Source organism: Ylistrum balloti, unplaced genomic scaffold (assembly GCF_031769215.1).
Source record: "Ylistrum balloti isolate Yb309-2 unplaced genomic scaffold, AGI_CSIRO_Ybal_v1 Utg371358, whole genome shotgun sequence".
Lineage (NCBI taxonomy): Eukaryota > Metazoa > Mollusca > Bivalvia > Pectinida > Pectinidae > Ylistrum > Ylistrum balloti.
The window spans coordinates 292178-310562 of record NW_026782720.1 but is presented as its reverse complement, the minus strand read 5'-3'; the positions used below and the strand labels follow the sequence as shown (position 1 = coordinate 310562).

Sequence of the window (18385 nt, the reverse complement as noted above, 5' to 3'; positions counted from 1 at the left end):
CACCCGCCGCAAGGTTTGAAAACGGCGAAGGAATGGGTGTTATGAACTGTAAAGAGATGTCTTAGCTAACGAAAGACAGGCGATTATAAGCAAGGGTTTGCCATTTAAGGTATATAAACTTAAATGATTTACAATGATTGCAGCAGATGATTTATGAGTATGCCACGTGTCGTCTTGTTCGAATTATATAGAATATGTCGAAGATGTGACGTGCTTGTACACTAAATAGCAAAACAATAGGTGCTACTCGAACATCCGGCATTAGTTGAGAACATGTGGTCGTAATTGCATGTAGGTCTACTTACTGAATACATAGTGATTCTTAGTTTCTGGTTAGTACTGTGAAGATCGTTGACATGAATTCTGCTTTCCTAAGATTTCTCATGTGGACCGACCCTGCCTTTCAACTCAGGGGGTCGTCACACTTGGCTTTGCAGAGTTTACTACGGCGAAGCTTCCTTTACAAATTCAGTTATAGCTTATGTTCCCCAAAACAACATTCAATATTTGATGAAAAAACGTAGCTCATGACGACAATGTTGTTTTATGATATAATACCGTTTGGAGTTCTGCATCGAATAAGATTCATTTCTGTAAAGCCTAAAGGGGATGTTTTTCTTCCTGTTTTCCAGAAGCACCATATAAAACGTTCTGGGTTAACACAGTTTGCACTCAAGATGTCGTTGACCTGAATTTGGATTTGGTTTTCTTACTTTTAGAACTCCCTACGGTAGTGGTCTTAATACATTCAAAACTTTTTGTTTTTGTTTCATGCAATTCAATGATAAATGTGTTCTTTGCAACATCATTCAGTGTTAGCTGCAATAACATACATAATTAATCATAACAAAAATATCTTATCTTTGTGAAGTTTTTCCTCCTTCAACAAGATCAGTTATTTCAATATTTTGACACATATTTATTTGCATAAAAGCAGGCGCAGTATGATCAATATTATGAGATGCAAATTAGCTGTTTAGGTCTGTCAATGAGTCAATATTCGTCAATTTGATGACAGATTGAATGCAAGACACACTAGGTAATGCTCATTCGTTACACAATTTATGATGTCACTCTCCTCCATGTCTAAGAGTAAAAGAATTTATCCACAAACATATTTCTCGTTTACGGAAAATGACAGAGGTTCCTGATCCTTACATATTTTAAACCTTAGATCAGGTAAACAGGAAATCAGATGTACTGTTACTGTGAATGGTTAATTTTGCTTTTTTTTCATCTGTTTTTTAGTAACATGTGTTTTAAACCACATTTTAACTACTTTGAATTTACACAGATTCAATACCGTAAGATACTTGTTGTTATAGCAATATTTAAATGACCATTAAGGTCTATGAGCCTCTAAATTGAAGCTTGCAATCTGATCGTGCATGAGGTGCTCCTCTTGTTAAATTGAAGCTTGCAATCTGATCGTGCATGAGGTGCTCCTCTTGTTAAATTGAAGCTTGCAATCTGATCGTGCATGAGGTGCTCCTCTTGTTAAATTGAAGCTTGCAATCTGATCGTGCATGAGGTGCTCCTCTTGTTAAATTGAAGCTTGCAATCTGATCGTGCATGAGGTGCTCCTCTTGTTAAATTGAAGCTTGCAATCTGATCGTGCATGAGGTGCTTTTGCTGCCAAATTACAGGTAATAAGCCCATCATCCTCAGATGGTGGGCTATTGAAGTTGCTCTAACTATTTTTGTTATCACTATTTCTTGAAGTATTGGATGGATCTTTTGCAAATTTTATAGGTAGGTTCCTGTTGGCCAGTAGTTGTGCCTATTTGATTTTGGGACTGATCAGCATATGAAATAGCCAACAGGTAGCCATCCTGGATTTTGACTTTGAATGTTTGTTATTGCTTTTTCTTGAAATCTACAAATTTCATGTATAGGTTCCTCTTGGACTGTAGTTGGGACTGATCAGAAATAAAAATGGCCAACAGGCAGCCATTTTGGATTTTGCCTAGGAAAGGTTGATATCCCTACTTCTTAAGAAGTGTGCCAGTATGATTTTTGGACTGACCAGAAGAAACAAAATGACTTATAGGCAACAATTATCATCACTATATCTGCAAAGGAATGTTCAAAAAAGGGAAAAGATCGAACTTCCATACAGCAAATAAAATGAAGATCAAACAATGGTGGGCGCCATGATCTCTCTGGGATCTCTTGTTGATACTAGCTACATGCAGGGCGACTAATTCAATGAATTTTTCAGATTCTGTGACCAAGATGCCTGGCTGCAAGAAAAAAAGGGAGAGTGTCTCAAGTAAGTTATTACTAACGCTCTCTCTAACCTTATGACTATGTCTGAAAAAACACACTAACTTATATTTTCATTTCAAAGATATACTGTAGTTTCTTGTTGGTCCTAAAAGGACCTTATGTTGTTGAAGCAATTTTAAGTTATAGAAAAAAAACGAAATGAAAATCCTGACTTTTCTTAATTGGTGTAAGTTGTTAACTTTACACTGATACAACAGGCTAAGTTCAAAGGTAGCTCAAGAGTTCTTAAATCACAAAAAGTTGGAAGTGTTAACTTGACCAGAAGTTTGAAGATTAATCCCACCAGTGATTTTAGATATGAACATGCACAGTCAACTTGTTGTAGTCAAATCAAGTGACTGACCTTGGCAATTCACTGAAAGAGATTATCCATAAGATTGCTGAAGTCGGGCTCAGTTAGGAACAATAAACAAAAGAACAATACAAAAAGTCAATTTTGTTGAAATATAAGACGGCAAACAGAGCCAAATCACATCAGATGAATAACAGAAATTGGTCCTGCTTAATTAGACAGCGATATGTAAAGATGTTACTGGCTACCAAGCAGAGACATGAACACATTTTTACTCTTCCCCTTATATAACAGCATTATGTAAATGTGTCTTTACCATGATTTAAGCTCAATTTTTTTACTGTATTTCAGCTTTACATAACACACATGATTTTATGGTAGGGAATCCCCATGTTGTGCTTTGTCTGTGATGTCAGGTGATATCTGAATAAATGACAGAATATTAAAGTAAAGAGGACAACATCCTCGATATTACAGGGGTTCCCATCACTTTTGCTCTCTGCACCCCTGGAACATGGCGCAGGTTCTTGTATTTTCCCTTTAGGGAGAAGGCATTGTTTACGATAGTTTTTTTAAGAAACTTTAATTTTTTCATAAAATTCTAATCAAAATAAATCCATAAGTGCAGTTAAAAAATTTCCTGTTTTGTATACAAAATATTTGCTTTTATGTACAATGTAGTTAATGTTGTCTTTGTTAACAAGGTGACTTCTGTGTAATACTTGTCACTTAAGTTTAAATTATAACATCATTTATTGTGCCCAATGCTATTGTTAAATGTGAATTGTATTATAACTGAAACTGATTTCTTTAATTTGTTGTTCCAGCTGTGATAGATCCCAATGCCTGTGCTTTCTGCAATCTTTCTGAGGACAATGAAGAAACATTTGGCAAAATGATTAAAAAGTGCAACCTCACTGTCCATTACTTCTGCATGGTAAGAAATATATATACAGAAGTCTTTATGTGTAGCTTGACTAAAACAGATGTTTGTTTTCTCTAACTTCACTTGTGGTGAGTCAGAATTGTTATTCATAACATTAAAAAAAAAAGGTTCAACCATTTTGTCATGATTTAGCAGGAAATAGTTTTAATTGGTCAAGGACCTGAGACTTGATGTAGATTTTTTGCTGAAAGTACCAAATACAACAAATAATGAAAGCAAGATGGAATCATTATGTATTATTACAATGTTGCCATCTTTAAAATTCATAAGAATTTGTTTCCGATACAAAGCTTAAAGTGCTAAAATAACCAATTTGAACTTCAGGTTTTGCGAAATGAAATTAGGATTAAGCATAATTTATTATAGAAAATTATCACACCTGCCCAGAAAAGCTTCACTGGGTGGCTTAAGGCTATCATAATAATTTTCTTTGATGATTCGTTCAATGGGGGGGGGGGGGAGTATTGAAGGAATGAGGATTGAAAACCCAATTGGTCATGATGTTAATGTCAAGGTTTTAAAATTTCTTTAAATCATTTATCACTTAAATTATCGTGAGCATTGGTAAGGTGACAGTAAAATGTTCTGAAACTGGGTTTTCTCTATGTTGTGTTTCATGACATCTGATTGGCCATGAAAAATAACCATTCATTTAACAGCCAATGAAATGTTATGTTTCAAAGGTGAATAGTTAACACTCTGTTGGCTAATTTCTGAGTTGTAATTTTCAAAACACATTTTATTGAAGTTGCAGAGATACACTCTGTATATACCAACTTTGCAACAAATACACCATTATGAAGCCTATACAGTAATGGATGAATAAATTTTATGGCAAAACATCAGCTGATGACACGGTAGCGTCATGTACCAATCTGACCAGGTGTAAACTGAATATGACACGAGTTGTCATGATCGTTCACGATAACTCATAATTGCCGTTTAGATATTTCAAGGAATAAACGAACAAAATTTAAGGAAAATCACTGTTCTTATGGGAAAAAACAAATCAAATTTCAAATTTATTGTCTTCAAACAATTTCTGTTAGAATCACGTCAGTTTAGCATATCTGAAAATTAACTTCTGAGTTTGGACATCCGGAAAAATGTGTCAACTGTTAATGTCATGTTCCGCTTATTATCATATTTCCCCCAGACAAATGGAACATGATATTAAGCAGGTTTCACTGTAATATCAATTTATTTGATGTTGCATTTATTGTATTATCAATTACCTACATGTCATATATATTGTAATATCAATTATTTACATGTTGTATATATTGTAATATCAAATACTTGCATGTTGTATATATTGTAATATTAATTACTTATTGTAATATCAATTATCTACATGTTGTATATATTGTAATATCAATTACTTACATGTTGTATATATTGTTATATTAATTACTTATTGTAATATCAATTATCTACATGTTGTATATATTGTAATATCAAATACTTACATGTTGTCTATATTGTAATATCAACAATACTTTTAGCTTTTACTCTTTAACATTGACCAATTTAGAGTTCAGATTGGTGAAGATTGGGTTTAACTTTGACCAGTTTGGAGTTCAGATAGGCAAAGTTTAACATCGACAGTAATGTATAACTGGTACTCTTTGTTCAGCTGTTTTCCAGTGGTTTGAGCCAAGGGGGCAAGTCAGAAAAGGAGGGAATCTTTGGCTTCATGCCTGAAGACATAATGAAGGAAGTGCGCCGAGGAGCAAGATTGGTAAGGAACACCAAACAAAATGAAGCATCAGAAGAAAATGCTCAAAGTTTTGTAAGCTTAGGTCTCCACTACATTCAGAATCCGGTATAATTCTTAACAAGAGCAATTCGATTCAGTGTATATCTTTGAAAGTATAAAACTCACAATTTGATAGGGATCACTTTTTTATTTAATGTGTAACGGTATGTATTTTAAGAATATATTCTACAGTTCAATTTATACAAATTTCGGCATTATAAGATGAAGATTTAACAACACCAAGCGAAGAATAACAGTATTAATTTGCTTCAATGCTCATTGTACACAGATACCCCGAAAATCACAAATTACGACAAGAGGGGCGAACAATTAAGTCCTATGAAACAGTTTCGTTCAGCGAAAAATACAGTGTTAGTATCGAGTATAACGTCCTCGAACATCAATTACGCTGTGGCAGCGGCGGCGCATGCTTCTGATTAAGTCTCATATCTGGTTTTGGGGAATACTTGTCCATTCAGGGACGAGAGCTGCTTGAAGTTCCTGAAGCGTTCTAGGTTGGATGTTTCTCGCCGAAACAGCGTTCTGAAGCATGTCCCACACATGTTCTATAGGATTGATATCTGGAGATCGGGTTGGCCAGTCCATCCTCTCAATTGTTTCCCTTTCCAGATACTGTTCAGTCACACGAGCTCTGTGTGGTCGCGCATTATCATCCATAAGAATGAATTCCGGACCTATAGCACCAGCATAAGGCCTGACGTACACGTCCAGGACTTCGTCACAGTACCTCTGTGCAGTCAAACTGCCATTAAGGAACACATGAAAGTCGGTCTTGCCTTGCATGCTAATGCCACCCCAAACCATAACAGATCCACCACGGTATCGGTCATGTTGGGAAACGTTAGCGGCACGGAACCTCTCATTTGGTAGTCGCCACACCCTGGCACGTCGGTCAGTGAAATCTAAGCAAAATCTAGACTCGTCTGTAAAAAAGTACGGGGGACCAGTCATGGAGGTTCCAATTCACATGATCACAAACCCAAGCAAGTCTAGCTTGAACATGTCGTAATGCAAAGGAATTCTCACAGCAGGTCTGCGCGACCTTAAACCAGCATCATGAAGTCTATTTCTCACAGTTTGTGTGGAGATACGAGTTCCCGTGGCATTCTAGAAGTCATTACGTAGTGATGTAGCGTTGATGAACCTTTGACGTCGAGCTGCAATAACAAGGTAGCGGTCTTGATGCTGCGAGGTAAGTCATTCCCTACCCCCACCATGTCTTTTGGAGACAGTTCCATAATTTTGGTAACGATTCCACATATGAGACACAACATTCTGGGACACACCAAGGTCATTGGCCACCTCCCTTTGTGACCTACCAGACTGGATCATACCAATGCCCCTGTCCATATCTGAAGTGCTTAGACGTCTTCTTGCCTGCTGTTGGGGCATTTTCAAACCATTAAAATTCAAAATGTAAAGCAAGAAGCGAAATATTCTGCCACAAACGTATTGATGACAATCTGCACGTAGGAGGCTCGTGCGTGTACACGTGAAGTGTAGGCGTTACAGGTGACTGACCACATAAACACCCGATACACATAGACCTCGGTACAGATATAAACCAACAAATATAAGGAATACATATTATTTTATTTTAAAAGAAAATTTTGCTAATTATTAGGTGTGATCCCTATCAAATTATGAGTAGTATAGTTGATTCTACCTTTCTAGAGGAACGTGTAATGCAAAATTAAGCATTGTAAGATTTATGGGAGGAAATCCTTGACGGTCAACATAAGAAATCTGCTGACAAAAGAAATATGAGTAGACAGCATACATCTGAAAACTTGTAGAGGACTTCATTTCATTACAATTATCTTCTGGTTCAGAAAACAAATATACTAAATACATTGATGATTTCCATACTATAGTCATCATTTTCGTATTTGTTTCTGTTCAGCGCTGTACATACTGTAAACAAAAGGGTGCAACTATCGGCTGCGTAGTTGGAGCTTGTCGACGTGTCTTCCACTTTGGATGTGGAAAAACTAGTGGTACAATGCACCAGTACTATGACTCTTTCAGGTAAAAATGATATGCATGTATATTTTTCTTTTGACATCGCATGTAGCTTTAAATGAATTGATGATAAAGTATGAAGAGTAAAACGTAACAGTAACATAATTCTTGTGTATTCTCGATTGTGATAAATATCTCAGACTTATGGATAAGAAATTGATATAGCATAATACTTTATGTAACAGATCGTTTTGTGAGGATCATAGGCCTCGACAGATGGTGTCTGTCAGTGACCGCCTAGCATTCTATGGTACTGCCAACACAACCTGTGCTATCTGCATGACATCTGTAGAGACAAGAGCATCCAATGAAACTCTGCGAGCTCCTTGCTGTCATAATTCCTGGTTCCACAGATCCTGTATTTCGGTTGGTATTCACAAACATCAACTTAAGTGATGGAAAATTTTTAATTTGTTAAATGATAAAATATTTCATTTTTGTATGGTAATCTTTTTCCTCAGTTTCTCAGCAATTTATCTGAAACTCCGTAAACTTTTTAACCGTGAAATGGTGTTTTATTAATAGCATTGTGTTTTTGCAAGAGTTATGGGTCTTTGTTTTTTAACTGTTCTATGTTCTCCATATATCTCCTCCTTCAGCTTCAGTTTTTAGGTCACCTGAGCCGAAGGCTCATGGTGACCTATTGCCATCATGATTTGTCTGTCGTCATGCGTCGTTAACTTTTCACGTATTCGACTTCTTCTCAAGAACCACAGAATGGATTTTGACCAAACTTGGCACAAAGCATCCCCATGGCAAGCCGCTTCAAGTTTGCGAAGAAAAAGGGCATGACCCCAATAGGGGCCCCAGGAGGGGGGAAAAGGGGGTAAAACTAGGTAAATCTTTAAAAATCTTCTTCTCATGAACCAACAGTCAGATTAAGTTCATACTTGATATTTAGAGTCCTTATGGCAAGGTCTACAAAGTTTGCGAATGAAAAAAAAATTGGGTCAAAAACGGCCCCACTAGGGGGGCGCTCAAAAGGGTAAAAAATTCAACTTTGACCGATTTCAACCAAATTTGGTAGACAGCATCCCTTAGTGAAGGACATATGAAATTATGTTGAAAAAAGTGATTATGTCCCCTTTGGGGTCCATAAGGGGTGTAAAAGGGGCCATATGTAAAAACCTTCCTTAAATGACTTCTTCTCAAGAACCATTGGATGGATTTTGACCAAAGTTGGCACAAAGCATCTCCATGGGAAGCCACTTCAAGTTTTCGAACAAAAAGGGCATGGCTCCAATAAGGGAAACTTGATACGAATGTTCTACACAAGGTCCTGGCAAGTGTTTTAACTTTTTGGGGCCATTCAAAATCAAAGATGGCCACCCTGGCCTCTGTTTGGCTAAGACATTATGGACTTGCCCTCAAGAACCATTGGGTGGGTCATGTTCAAACTTGGTACAGATGTTTTACACATGGTCCTGCACAAGTGTTGTTACATTTTTGCAACATTTTAAAATCCCCAGATTATTGACATATATTCCTCAGGTGACCGTTAAGGCCCCTTGGGCCTCTTGTTTAACACTTGGTATGTTTTATCCTTATAGCACTGTTTACCCTCTAAAAAATTTTACCCATTGTAACCATATCCATTTATTTCTTTGACATGGGATGGGCGTATATTGTCCTGCCCTGCGTTATTCTTGTTAATACATTGATGTAATACATCTTTTGCAAGACAAATCGGCTTGATGCCCTATTGTACACTCCACTGTACAGCTCTGGAAGTATACGATATGGCCTGTACCATTACCTGATGTAATAGGTTCCTTGTAATGATGTCAATATGGGCCATGATGATAATAAAGTTAGTTGTAAATGAAATAAATACAACCAGTTTTAAAGCATGACAAATTGTCCATTGGGGTCTGTTTGTTTTCTCTATAAAATACAAACTTTGTTACAGAAACATGCAATGACAGCAGGTCTGTACTTCTTTAAGTGTCCGCTGTGTAACAACAAAGAGATATTCCAGGAAGAGATGCTCAAGTTTGGTATCTACCTTCCAGACCAGTGAGTTCATTGTCAGTCTATAATCAGTACCGCCAGGCCTTGTTGGCCTTTTTTTCAAGAATGGGATTTTATATAGATAATCAGAAGAGCAAGATGTTGTTTTCTGTCCATGTTTTGATCGTGTTTCAAATAGATATCAAGCAGAGTTTTATTCCTTCATCTATTTAAATGCTTAATTATTAAACAAATTCTACTAGCATGTATGATGATGTTCAGAATTTAGATAGATCAGTATAATGACATTTTTCAGTCTATAGAAGAAACAATTCTGTAGATTTTGTTTGATGTGAAGAAGTGATCAGATTTGAGAGAGTTTAGGGAAGTTGCTCTGTAGTATAACAATATGTGAATAGCCAACCATCTGATGATGATCTATTTACAATCATCACTTTTCATTTATGATCCATCCATCCATCCATCATTCCATCCATAAACTATCCTTGCTATCACTTCTTTTTGATGTTTCTCTATCTTACTAAGTAGGTTTCCCACTGCCCCTAGTTGTGGCCATTTAATTTTGAGTTTGTTCTCTGGTACAAAATGATCAAGAGATGGCTTTCTTAGATTTTGGCCTTCATTTCACTGTGTCTGGAGAAGTACTGGAAAGATTTTTCTAAAGCTTGATTGCCCTTGGTCTATTCATATGTGCTCAAGATAATTGACAGAAGATAATCTTGGATTTGATGGCTTAAGTTTGTTATCAGTATTGAAAGTTCTTGTTAGATATTTTCTAGATTTTATATATTGGATTCCCTTGTTATCAGGTGATCAGGAGGAAAATGGGAAAGGAGGGAATAGTGGAGAATAGATCAGTCTTTCATAGAATGAATAAAGATCAGTCGATGGTGAATGCCAAGATCCCTTTGGGATCACTTGTTCATTGAACATTGTTAACATCACAACATCATCTCTTTTTTAGCCCACCATCTTCAGATTTTGATTTTTGGGCTGACTATGATAATAAAACAGCTGACAGACAGCCATCTTAGATTTCAACAATGAAAATTTGTTATTTCTATTTCTTGAAAAGTACAGAATGGGTCTTTCTCAAATTTCATATGTAGGTTACCCTTTGTCCATAGTTGTGCTCTTTTGATTTTGAAACTTATTAGAAAGTTGGTGGAAGAGTTTCAATAGAGAAATAATATTTTTAGGGTAATTTCTTTTAATTAAAATGTGGTTAGGAGCCTTGACATGAGGTGTCAGTTAATGTTATACACATTTAATATTTGCATTGTATGTACAATGTAGTTATCTTACTTTATTAATTCTATGATATGTTAAATGAACAAAAACACCATCCTTACTCAGGTTACCAATAAGAAATAAAGATAAACTTTATTTATTTTACAACAATTGCAAATCAAGTTATTTCAACTTATGTTAATCACTCTTGTTGGCTTGGATGTAAGTGCAAGGGGTCTTGCTGTGGGAGGAAACCGGAGTACTCAGGGAAAACTCATATGTGCAGACAGGTGACCCCCTACCTTTTCGCATCCATTTCAGGAATTGAAGCCCAGTGAAAGGCAAGTGTGCTAACACTGTGCCACATGACCACCATTCTCGCCCATGGGATTTTTATAATAAAAAGGATATCATTCCATACATTGCCATTTCATTCTGTTTTGAGAAGGATCAGTTTGAGGAAATTGCACTATACTGTACAGGGTCTGTTTGAAGCCAGGTTGTGCCCTTTTGATTTTTGTGACTGATCATCTTAGGGAAGTATTTAAATTTCATAAAATTAAGAGTAAGAACATAGGATAGAAAGGAAAATATTTGACTTAAAAAGATTGAATAGTGGTGGGTACTAAGACCCTTGCAGGATCTCTTGTTTTTAGTTATACTTCACATCAGGTCCATGGTTTTGGTGATATATAAATGTATTTTGCTTTATATTGGTTCATCACATGATTTACTTTACAGAAATAAAGGGGGGAAAAACTAAAATTTATGCCTTGTCACCAACAGGGATGCTGCTTGGGAGACAGAACCTGATGCGTTTCGTGACTTACTAGAGCGATACCTTCACTGTGATGCCAAACATTGTCATTGTCCTAAGGGCAGGGACTACAATCAGGATGGGCAGTGAGTACCTTGTTTTACAGATAACCTTGACAGACGGACCCTGTTTTACTGTGTAAGAACTAGGGAATATTTTTCTTTATTTTTTATTTTTTTTAAAGGAGAGGGGGAAAGGATGCTGATATTAATAGACATAGGTGCTATCTGACTTAATTTTCTGAATGTTGCCTTGACTTAAGAACTAAGTGAATTTCTTGTGAATCAATTATTCATTTTCTGCTAATTTTTTGTTTATAGGAAGTGGGAGATCATCGTATGTAGCTGGTGTGGATCACAGGGATCACATGTAGGTTGTCACAGTCTGTCCAAGGTTGGCAGGGACAATGTCTGCCAAGATTGTAAGACTGTTGAAATGAAAAGTAAGTTCTTCAGCATATATATATGTGTGTGTGTGATTTGCACACTACCCACAGTTCGACTGAAATAGTAACATGGAACTCCCTCACTTGGACCAGCACTACAAAAGTTCAATATTTAAGATTTATTCCCCAAGAAAAGACTTTGATTGTATCTTAATGTAAACGACTAAATACTAGGATGTGAGATAGAAAATGGTATTTTGAAGAGACAAAATTTATCCTTTGATATGATTTCTTTTTAGCTCACCTGGCCCAAAAGGACATTATTTCTTGGTTATATATTTGATATATTTGAGATACTAACCTGATTACCATAAAAAACTCTTACTGGGAATCAAAAGAGAAAGACAGTAATGATATAAGAATTAACCTATTGGTCTTTCCCCACCAATGGGGTTAAGTGACTGAGCTTTAATTTGGAAATATTTAAAATACCCAACCTATAGGCATGTAAAGCATAGGTGGGATTTAAGATTCAGATGAGCAATGCAGGATATGGGCTATTGTTATTTTGGATATGTTGGTTGGATGCCAGGGTCCAATAAGGACTTCTTATTTTGTCTTAATTAGTTTATTGTTTCATTCTTGCAGTTTCTAAAGGAAAGAAGAAAACTGTGACAAAAGAGCAGTCTCCTGATGCATCAAATAAAAATGTGAAAGTAGATTTGGATAGTAAATGTAAAAGTGAATACCCTGGCAAGTCTGATAAACTGATTAAGAAAAGCCTTCCCGCAAGATCTTCAACACTTTCTTCCCCACCTGCCTCCAGTGCTTTATCACCAGGTACTGTGCTGCGTCTGTCATACGAGGAGACAGATGATGAATTAAATGTAGTGGATTCAATAGACTGTCAGCCTTCAACTTCCAACGAATACGACACAGGTGAACCATCAAAGTCCCAGCAAAAAAAGCGTAAGAAGAGTATAAAAAATACCACATCGAAACGACAAAAGATATCTGAGGATGTGTTGTCTGTTGTTGGTGAGACTGTAGAAAGTAGGTCACCTCGCAGGCTGCAACCTTCAGCTACCATTCCCAACCCTAAACCAACCCAAGTTTCTCCCGTTAAAAGTAATGTCAGGCAGTCAGCCCTTGATATACAATTGAAGAGAGCCCGCACTGGGTTTAAGAGAACAAGATCTGTAGGACTAACTACAGCTGATGCCCTCAGACTGGAAAAGATTGGGACAGACTCTAAGATAAAAATGAAAAAATCCATATCCAAATGCGTGGTAATATCTCCTAAGAAAAAGAGCTATAAACAAAACCCATGGAATTATTGTAAAGGCTGCTTTTCTAAAAAAAAATCTAGGGCAGCAAAGAAGAAATCTATCATGGAGTTAAAGGCCTCAAGTGAAAGCAGTGATGTAAAGTCTCCTTTTAAGCATTTCATGCGATCTAAAAATAGTAAAGGACAGTTTTGCAGAAGCAGGTCTGGCTCATCAAACAAACAGTGTGTAGCTAAAAATGATATCTTGAACATATCTAGCACAAGTAGTTGTATTGAAGATAGTGAAATGTCTGATGATGATAGTCCAGTCAGAGTCAACACAGCAGTGAAAAGCAAGGGACTTCTCCGGGCTTTATTGACAAGCGGGACAGAATCAGAATGTGACAAAAGTGGAAACAAGAGCTCAAGCTCAAAACCTCAAAATGCTCAAGTTAAAAGACAGCCAAGTGAACATATTCCGAAAACATCCAAAAAGACAAAAAGCAAAAAATCCCAAAAGTCCAACATTTCTCCCGGCCAGATGTCAATCACAAATTGGTTGACAGGAATGAATGGTCCTAAAGGAGAAGGATTACAAACAGTTATTGGAACAGAGAAAGGAAATGTGGAAAATAACATAAATTTCCTTAATAAGTCAGAGACGGAGAACGATAATGATGAGAAAAGCCTGGTCATCAAGTACAAAGGCAAGAAATTCATGTTAAAGAAAAGTAATCATGGCAAGTCAGAAAGAACCGAATCAGAGTGCCATTGGTCTAAATCTGACAAAGTTTTGTGTTCAGTGTTAAACAACCAAAGTATTGGCACTAGTCCAGCTCAGAGTACGAGACAGGCTCTAAATGAAGAAGCAGATGCCCTAGTTCATTTGGTTACACGTAGTAGTAGGCCTGTAGGTTCAAGCCCTGCTCTCAGTACACGACAAGCTCTCACAGAGAGGAGACAGGAGAGTGTGGAAAGAAGGAAGAAGAGAGTGTATACACCCAAAACCTTTCCTCGCAAAAAATCTAAAAAAATAGTGGACACAAGTGATTCATCTGATTTGTCTGATAATTTTGTGTATGGAACCCCACGTAGAAGTGTAAGGTGCTCCTTAAACACAAAATTTCAGGACAATTTTGGTGGCAATTCAGAGGCTGATGAAGTGAAGGAAACTTGTTTTGATTCATCACCATCGACCTCATCTGACACATCGTTATCAACCTCCTCTGACCTTAAATTGCTGTATTTTGAGAGTGATGTGGAGGAAGAGGAGGCAGATAACACATCAATGAAATGTGGACCTGAAGGGGATACCTACCAGTGTCTCTTGGTTGACTTGGGAGAAGAGGAGAAAACGCATGACCAAAGTCAGGGCCATGACTCCTCTTGTATTGCTCTGTCTGACATATCAGATCAGACGATGGACGTAGTCGAGATAGACAGTACTGGTGCAGAAGACTCCTTCACTAGTACCTACATTATACAGTCATTTGGAGGTAACCATGGTTTCCAGCAACTTAGTATATCAGTACCAAGTGTTTGATTTCATGCTTCATAGTTCTTAAGTGTTAGTGCAGTGCTATTACATATTGCCTGTTCAACATGTACTTGTGTATACATTTATCATTGTGACCCGGAATAAAGTGGTTGCATGTATGGCTGATATTTGTTGAGGATATGTAATAGATCTTGACTAATTCCTTAATTAGAATTCCTTCAGGTATGATTGAGGGAAACCATGTCATATAGTATGTTGGCTTATCCATACCTCTGATTGAAGTTTAAAGTGATCATCACATGAATGACATCCTGTTATAACTTTGACTTCCTTTGTTCTCTTTATAAAAAAAATTGAGGGAGTGGGGAGAGGAAACCTCACACTGTAAGTTAAATTTATTTTGTGGTTCACAAGGAATCAAACGTTTTCCATTTACCAGGTAATACAGGTGATGGTTTGTAGGTTTATACTCCTTCATCAACAGTAAGGATGCTGTTAATTATTAGGTACATCAAAACTCCTACCTGGTACCTAGAAATTGTAATCATGTTTTCTGGTCCTGATGTTTAGAAATGTTTGCCTCTGTGGATTTCTAGATATGTCGTACGTATCAGTACTTGATGGATTTCTGTCTTTGTGGATATGTTGTATGTATCAGTACTTGATAGATTTCTGTCTTTGTGGATATGTTGTACGTATCAGTACTTGATGGATTTCTGTCTTTGTGGGTATGTTGAACGTATCAGTACTTGATGGATTTCTGTCTTTGTGGGTATGTTGTATGTATCAGTACCTGATGGATTTCAGTCTTTGTGGATATGTTGTACGTATCAGTACTTGACGGATTTCTGTCTGGGTATGTTGAACATATCAGTACTTGATGGATTTCTGTTTTTGTGGGTATGTTGTATGTATCAGTACCTGATTGATTTCAGTCTTTGTGGATATGTTGTACGTATCTGTACTTGATGGATTTCTGTCTGGGTATGTTGTACATATCAGTACTTGACGGATTTCTGTATGGGTATGTTGTACGTATCAGTACTTGATGGATTTCTGTCTTTGTGGGTATGTTGTACATATCAGTACTTGACAGATTTCTGTCTGGATATGTTGTACATATCAGTACTTGACAGATTTCTGTCTGGATATGTTGTATGTATCAGTACTTGATGGATTTCTGTCTTTGTGGATATGTTGTTCATATCAGTACTTGATGGATTTCTGTCTTTGTGGATATGTTGTACGTATCAGTACTTGATGGATTTCTGTCTTTGTGGATATGTTGTACGTATCAGTACTTGATGGATTTCTGTCTTTGTGGATATGTTGTACGTATCAGTACTTGATGGATTTCTGTCTGGGTATGTTGTACATATCAGTACTTGACGGATTTCTGTCTTTGTGGGTATGTTGTACATATCAGTACTTGACAGATTTCTGTCTGGGTATGTTGTATGTATCAGTACCTGATGGATTTCTTTTGGGTGTGTTGTACATATCAGTACTTGATGGATTTCTGTCTGGGTATGTTGTACGTATCAGTACCTGATGGATTTCTGTCTGGGTGTGTTGTACGTATCAGTACTTAACGGATTTCTGTCTGGGTATGTTGTACGTATCAGTACTTGATGGATTTCTGTCTTTGTGGGTATGTTGTACGTATCAGTACTTGATGGATTTCTGTCTTTGTGGATATGTTGTACGTATCAGTACTTGATGGATTTCTGTCTTTGTGGGTATGTTGTACGTATCAGTACTTGATGGATTTCTGTCTTTGTGGATATGTTGTACGTATCAGTACTTGATGGATTTCTGTCTTTGTGGATATGTTGTACGTATCAGTACTTGATGGATTTCTGTCTTTGTGGATATGTTGTACGTATCAGTACTTGATGGATTTCTGTCTGGGTATGTTGTACATATCAGTACTTGACAGATTTCTGTCTGGGTATGTTGTATGTATCAGTACTTGACAGATTTCTGTCTGGGTATGTTGTACATATCAGTACTTGATGGATTTCTGTCTGGGTATGTTGTACGTATCAGTACCTGATGGATTTCTGACTGGGTGTGTTGTACGCATCAGTACTTGATGGATTTCTGTCTGGGTATGTTGTACATATCAGTACTTGATGGATTTCTGTCTTTGTGGATATGTTGTACATACCTGTTCTTTTTATTAATATACAAAATCTTGCTAGATCTGAATTAAGGTTCATGAATGAAGTTGGTGACCTTTACATTTAAATTTTCTACAGATGATAACTGTCTTAAAATCCACAGAACAAAATCCATGTAAATTGGCTGGCTTGCGCAAGTTAGTTTTGGAAAAAAAACAATTCAAAGTTGTAGAGGTAAAGTCATGGAATCTTACAAAAAAACAGAACAGTGAAAGCATTGAAATGTGAAACTCCTTCATCTGATTTCATTAAGTTAACATGTTTATTATCGCACATTTTTCTTAGAATATCAAACATGCAAGTATTGCTTTATAGTTCAGACATCTAGTCGTGAGCATTATCATTTTATTTGATTCAGACATTTTTATAGACTTTTAATTCTAGATACATAATAAATCTACAATGTAGTTTAAAGTCCATTCAAGTTTGAAATTTACTTTGTATGTACAATGTACTAAAGTGTAAATAATATTGATATTTTTACTATTGTATAGTAAAAGCTTTATTGCATGAAGTACTGTCATATAGATATATGATTCATTATTATTTCTCATTTTCAATATTGATGTTTTTTACTGCTACCCATATCAATAGGAGGACATATTTCAAAGCCATTGGTGGAAGTTTCTTGGTGCAACAAAGGATGATTTAAGCGATGTTTAAACAATTATTTTGCTACAATACCTATTGGTAATGGTAAACAATTGATCAACCTAAGGTAAAATGGAGAGAGTTGATCCCACACATGATCTTTGGTAACTATTTTTACTAAAAATTATCTTGCACTTACATTTAGGAACTTTTGTACTTAATGGCATGCGTTATGTGTCAGTATATAATGATTTATATCGCTCCATACCTATCACCATCGTGACCTTGTGACCTAGTACAGCTGATTACTTTGTATATAGCATGCTTTGGAGACTTGTGTACATAGTTGTGTGATATATAGATAAATAAATGGCTTGTATTTTGATGTCTTAATATGGTTAAAGGTGTGTATGACTTAACCGTTTTTACAGAATATTCATAAGCAACTAATTATGTGATTTTTTAAATCTTGGGAAATTTTCTAAAATATTATTGGGCTGAAAATCATCAGTTCATCAATGAAATTATGATTACTTTTAAAAAGACATCATACTTATTTTTAGAGCTGGGGAAAACTGCATCGCGATATCATCAATTTTTGCTGATAGCACGATATTTATCAAATAAAATCTGAATGTTAATACTGTGTTCCAAGTTAGTTATTTCTATCAGCAAATAAATGAAAACTTATCACAAATTCTGTGTCTTAATTTATCGTATTACCACTGTATTTAACGACAGCTTTACAAAGCTTTACAAACACGACATCTACAGCAGATTTTTTTTGTCCTTATATCCTCTATCAGCATTCTTCTCAAAAACAAAATATTTCCAATTGTTGGATGTATTTCATGACCAGAAATTGAGTAAATTTTCTGCAGTATCAGCAGATGGAATAGTCTGATAATCTGATAGGGTGTGGAGATCAAATGACACATGGCACGCGTTTTGTTACATATTTTCAAAAAGCTGATATACTTCCTAACAGCGTTTCACTATGTTTACCGACTTTGAATGAAATGCTGTCGACAACAACTTTTTGTGCTTTATTTGTCGGGAAATCATGTGTTTTCATCTGAAAATTTAACGGTTCCTTCTTACTTTTTGACGACGA

At 36.2% G+C, this 18385-nt stretch overlaps 1 protein-coding gene across 1 annotated transcript; it reads left to right on the top strand.

Moving 5' to 3' along the window:
* The first annotated feature begins 30 nt into the window (after positions 1–30).
* On the top strand, positions 31–15771 carry LOC132562162 (uncharacterized protein DDB_G0284459-like). Its single transcript, XM_060226891.1, has 10 exons — positions 31–109; positions 2222–2272; positions 3409–3518; positions 5164–5268; positions 7211–7335; positions 7515–7695; positions 9239–9345; positions 11317–11433; positions 11668–11789; positions 12381–15771. Exons 2-10 carry the CDS (start codon positions 2236–2238, stop codon positions 14540–14542), a joined length of 3066 nt encoding a protein of 1021 aa, XP_060082874.1. The 5' UTR covers positions 31–109; positions 2222–2235; the 3' UTR covers positions 14543–15771.
* Positions 15772–18385: the final 2614 nt, after the last annotated feature.

What these genes read in the sequence shown, in the direction of transcription:
- LOC132562162 (XM_060226891.1), top strand. Translation starts at nt 2,236, where the DNA reads ATGCCTGGCTGCAAGAAAAAAAGGGAGAGTGTCTCAA. An exon ending in AAAAAGGGAGAGTGTCTCAA is followed by an intron (nt 2,273 to 3,408) that starts GTAAGTTATTAC and finishes TTGTTGTTCCAG; the next exon opens with CTGTGATAGATCCCAATGCC. An exon ending in TGCGCCGAGGAGCAAGATTG is followed by an intron (nt 5,269 to 7,210) that starts GTAAGGAACACC and finishes GTTTCTGTTCAG; the next exon opens with CGCTGTACATACTGTAAACA.